We start from the raw sequence: 5,418 nt of genomic DNA on the forward strand, positions 1-5,418 counted from the left end.
AAAGAAAAGAAAAGAAAGAAAATGCTTCCTAGTATTTTGCCTGACTCCATGTTTCACCGTAAACTCTCATGTTCTGTCCACAGAGGAGATGGGAATGTGGGACCTCTTTCTCTGTTGAGGGAACATTGAATAATTTCCAGTTTTTATCTATTACAAATGATGCTGCTATGAGCACTCATGTGCATGTTTTTTGATGCCTGTATGTATACATTTCTGTTCAACATCTACCCAGGAGTGAAAATGCTGAACCATCAGGGATCCTTGTGTTTAGTTTTGGTAGATTCTGCCAAGCCATTTTCCAGTGACTGTACCATTTATATTCCCACTGGTGGTGTACAAGAGTTCTAGTTTCTTCACATCCTCACCAATACTCAGTAGAGGATTGCATGGGGCGGGTCACTGGGCTCCCCCAGACCCAGCTCAGTCTCAGCCAGTATCACTCCCTTATTCTTACGGAAGGTGTAGTGGTATCTTACTGTAGTTTAAATTTGCGTTCCCACAGTGATTTATGATATCAAGCTCCTTGTGCTATGTTGATTTGACACGTGGATATCTGCTTCTGTGAAGTACCTATCCAATTATTTTTGCCCATTTTTCTAGTATTCGTCTGTCTTCTTCTTATTGACTTGCAGAAATTCTTATATTTCTTGTGTGGGCCCTTTGTCAGCCACATGTATTTAAACTATCTCATCACACCACAACTCGCCTATTCCCTTTCTTAATGGTGTCTTTTAAGGAAGAGTTATTCTCAAAATAATACCTGACAGTCTTAAAAGCCTCAGATTCCAAAGCTCCATCTGTGTTCTACTCCATACTCATCAATGCTTGATTCCTTCTTGAACTGAGGATCTTGTGAACCGTCCTCAGGGCTCCACTTCTCCATCGCATTGCAGCGTCCACAAGCATTTACCGCTGGAGACAGGAGTGCCTCGGAAGCTGGGAGGTCGCTTGGGGGTCAAGGGGTAGATGATCTTAGTTTTCCAGTGCTGCGCTCCCAGGCCGAATGATGCTGAGGACAAGCAAATTCGGGCAGTCTCTGGATCTTTCTAGTGGAGGTGTCCCGTAATAATGTTCCATCCTAGTTCCCTGGCATAGGCTTGTTGAAGCCACAGAAAATGTAAGGGATTTATTAGTGAGTTACTGCCTCCTTCATGCTTAGTGTTCAAGAAAATTTATTCATGTAATACTTCTTCAGCCACAGAAGAAATACCAGTTAGAGCTTTGTAAGTTTCTTTCCCACTTCCTATTTCAACTATCAAGCTATAGCACCACCCAGCTTAGGTCACTCACCCACCTTCGATCCTGAGGCCTGGTTGCTCTCTGCCAGCTTCGCCCAGCCTGTTTCTGACCTGTGTTCCCTCCTCTGTGCCAGGACAGGCCCCATGCTGCTTTGGACGGCTGTGCTGCTCTTTGGTAAGTCAGTGAGCTTGGGCATCCCCTCCTAGAGCACTAAGGACCATAAGTCATCCCTGAGACACCAAGTTCCTCATCTTACCTTTTCCAATTCCAGTGGGTTTGTGGCTGGAGCTCAAGACAGGTGTGTGCACCTGGGCATGCTTGGGAGAGATGGGCACTGGGGTAGGAGAAACTCCTCAGTGTTTCCTAACCCATTGTCCTGGGTCCTTGGCAGGGCAGCCCTTTGATACGTCAGAGATAAATTAGGGAGGCAGAAAATCACATTACAAAGTCCCCTAACTTCCCAATGACATTTCTACCTTGTGACACCAGGTTAAAATACTAATCATAGTTGTCTCAAAAGGAAAGTTACAGAAAGGAAGGAGGCCGCTGGGGGCAACAGGGCAGGAGTCAGGGAAATGAGGGATAACAGTCCCAGACGTTTTGCTCAGCAATGGGAGGTGGAATTTTACAGGGTGACATATTTTTATGGAGCCTCAGCATTTTCTTAGAACCACTTAACAATGGTCAGACCTCTCACCTGGTTGAAAGGCCTGTGCTCTGAGTAACCAAAGCCCTTTTCAAATTGACCGTCTCTCTTCCGCGTACATCTCTCTGTTGGAGGCTGTTTCAGACCCATGGGGCTGGTTTGAAGAATCAACTTCATTATCTGATCCATGTCTCTCTCTCTTCTCTCCATTTCTCCTCATGCAGGTTACTTGTAACTGACGGAGCTGGTCTAAGGGCGGAGGATTGCACGGGGAGGGTCACTGGGCTCCCCCAAACCCAGCTCAGTCTCAGCCAGTATCACCCTACTTATACCTAAAAGAAATAATTTGTGCATATATTTTGTTTCACTTTACAGTTTCCAAGTGGACCTACTTTTTAATTCTTGGCCCCAATAGCTTGTTTGCTGTTTGTTTTCATTGAACTAGAAAAGCAAAACTGTTCCTAAATATAACCTCTTCCTGGACAGTTTGTGAGAATTTGACCCTGTGAGGAAAATGCCTGTTCCACTCAATGTTCCTTCTCCAGCGTAGCATGTTACTCTGTGTGTTTTATGAATGGCCATTTGGACAAATGGAAAGGTCTAACGCTCACACTGAGGCAGTGCCTGGATATACTCCAGGCACAAGACTCACAGGAGCAAATGGCACTACCTTGTAAAAGGAACAGCCCTTGGAGTTGTCTAGATACAGTCTGAGAGTGTTCCAGCTTAGAACCCAGGACAAGGATGACAGACAGCAAAGGAGGAGAGGAAGGGAGTCAGTGACCGGCTGACTGGTGCACAGTGTAATGGAGAACCCAACACCAGCACATTTGGTCCCATGTGATGCTCAGGGACCCCAGAAAAACAGCCGAAATCACAGGCCCTGCGGCTGGGTGTGTAGAAACATGTATCATGTAGAGCTGCTATTTCCTCTCTCAAGAACAGGATGTGGTCATAATAAATTGGTGGCTATTACTATTATTGGCTGTGAGGACTCCAGCAGGAAAGGAACCCTGACACTGAGCATGCTGGGACCTGGCTGAATGTGAAATATGTACTTAAAGTTTGGGAAATTAAGCTTAATTTTCTTCTGAGCTGAACATTAGCCAACTTCCCTCCTACCGCTGGAGCCTGCTCCCTGCATACTCACACAGTGTCCATAGGAGGTGTCATGGGGTCCCATACAGCGCTCCCAGCAATGTGACTGCTGCGGCTTGGCACAGCACCCTGTTCCACAGTGGCAGAGCTCAGTGGTGAGAGAGTTCTTCATGGTGAGCTGAAATCTGCCTGCCTGATCCCTCTAGTTTCCATTTCTGTCCTATAAAGTAACTCAGAATAAGTCGCTCCCTTCTTTTAAGCTTAGCCCACCAAGTGTTTTGTGTCTCTCCTCTTGTATCTTTCCCAGATAAATATCTCCCGATCCCTCAGAAACTCTAAGAGGAAATTATACTGCTGCTAGAGTTGGCAGGGGCTGCTGCCTTCATTTTTTGGAACTCTATTATGGAACTTGGTTTGACAGTAGCTCTTGGCCACCTCATTATACTGTCACCTCATCTTCGGCCTATATAGCTAATGGAGGTCCCTGGGCCCTCATTGCAGAAACTGCTGTAAGCAGGTGTCACCCACTGTGTATGTTCCCAGTTGGCTGCTGTTTTAATTGCAGAAAGCAAGTTTGTAATCCCACCTCCAAGATCTGGCAGTACCACAGGCAGCAAGTCATCAGGATTTGGGGGCATGAGCTCATTTTAAGTGCATCTATGCTTCCTGGGTGCTTTCTGTCTTGTTTTTGGCTTAAGTGGCCTCAACCCTGTTTGTTTAGCACGTTGTAGCTGCAAAATTGTTTTCCAGTGAGGAGGGGAAGGGAAGGAAAACATTACTACAGAGTAAGGTCTCTGTCACTCTGAGGTCAGGCCTTCTTTCTGCTTTCAGTTAATGTAGTAACCACTTTCCCAGGCAGTGGGTCAATATAACCTTCACAACTACACTGTCAGAAAAAAAATGACTATTATCATTTCTATTATATGATATGACAGAACAAGATGTTGAAGGCTCTTGGAATTTAAACAACTTGTTCAAGGTCATACAGAAAGAGTCAAATTCATGACTCAAGTCCAGGTCATCTGATTCCAAATCCTGCATGCTTTCCACTACACCAAGCTCATAGATGGGGGTTAGGGGTGGAAATGGAGGGATGATGAGGAAGAGACTCATTGTTCTGCACACTCTTGAGAACTTATGACTGAGCTGACCCTGAGCTGAATAGAGAATGGAGCTGAAAGATTCCATCTGTGTCCAAAGTATTGTAAAAAACAAAGATGACACCATGTGACAGAGCCAAACATCTGCTCTTAGAGGGTTTTCACCCACCCCTCCCAAGGCCATTCTTGCATTTTCTTGGTGTTATGCAAAATACCTAGGACATGTCAGCAATAAAGGACACAAATAAATGTATGAGGATTGGCTGGACTGACTGCACTCAGCCCTACATTCATTCATTGTTTCACACCTTGCCCCAAAGTTCAGAAGATTCTTCACTGCTTCATATCCAGCTGTGACTTTCAATTTCGAGTCTTCCATTACTTGGGTTATTCAAACCTACCTAACCATATCTGTCATCATTTTGTGAGTTGGCCTCTCTTCCCAGGTTACCTATTCTCACACCATTCATTTAAAAGGATGAATGCAGCACATCCAAGATGCAAGCATGATGTGGGATGCATCCAGTTTATTTGTAGTTCTCTTATTCATCTGTGCTGCCTGACAATGTCTCACATCCTTCAGTGATTACTCTTTCAGGGGACTTGGCCTCCTCAGTCTGATCACTTCTGTACCCTTTTCACCAGAGTTCTGTGGACAGATGGGACCACAAGAATCAGGCCCTGCCCTTGCAATATGGGTTCTCTGGCACATTCGTGCAAGAGTCTAGTCCTATGTTTTCTACTTTTGGCTTCCCACCTCATACAACTGGATGCAAAGGAAAGCATTCGTGCATTTATTCAGCAGATGCTTACTGAACACAGACTATGTTCCAGGCACAGGTCCTAGGCATAGAAAATATAGCAATGAGTAAGATAGGCAGAGTCCCTGCTAATGTGGAGCTTACATTCTAGACAGACAGACAGGTGATAACATGTAAGCAATTTAATGAATAAGATAAATTTGAATAGTGATAAGTGCTTTGATGATAATACAATGAGGCATTGTTTTAGTGACTGGGGAAAATTCTTCTGATTGGAGTCTCAGGAAAGACGTGTTTGAGAAGGCAATATTTGAACTGAGATAGAGCAAAGAGTTCTAGGGAGTAGGTCCACCAACATTGAGTGGTCAAGTGGCTGACTGGCTGGGTGGTTGAGTAGTTGGATGGTTGGGTTGTTGGATGATGGGATGGCTGGGTGGCTGGGTGGTTGGGTGGCTGTGTAGTTGGATGGTTGGATGGCTGATGGCTGGGTTGCTTGGTGGTTGAGTGGCTATGTGGCTGGATGGTTGGGTGGTTGGGTGGATGGGTGGATGGGTGGTTTGGTGGCTGGGTGGTT

General features: G+C 45.3%; 1 protein-coding gene across 2 annotated transcripts in view; it reads left to right on the forward strand.

Annotated features, from left to right (window-relative positions):
* FCRL6 (Fc receptor-like 6) overlaps positions 1-5,418 on the forward strand; it is a 15,615-nt gene that overhangs the window by 641 nt on the left and 9,556 nt on the right. Inside the window, exon 2 of one of the 2 annotated variants that reach the window (XM_011957192.1) lies at positions 1,378-1,413. In XM_011957192.1, the coding sequence (XP_011812582.1) occupies positions 1,378-1,413 (36 nt within the window). Of the gene's footprint in view, positions 1-1,260; positions 1,414-5,418 lie in introns of both variants that reach the window. The other variant, XM_011957191.1, reaches the window with a different exon arrangement.

Source organism: Colobus angolensis, unplaced genomic scaffold, assembly GCF_000951035.1.
Source record: "Colobus angolensis palliatus isolate OR3802 unplaced genomic scaffold, Cang.pa_1.0 Scaffold439, whole genome shotgun sequence".
Taxonomy (NCBI): Eukaryota; Metazoa; Chordata; class Mammalia; order Primates; family Cercopithecidae; genus Colobus; species Colobus angolensis.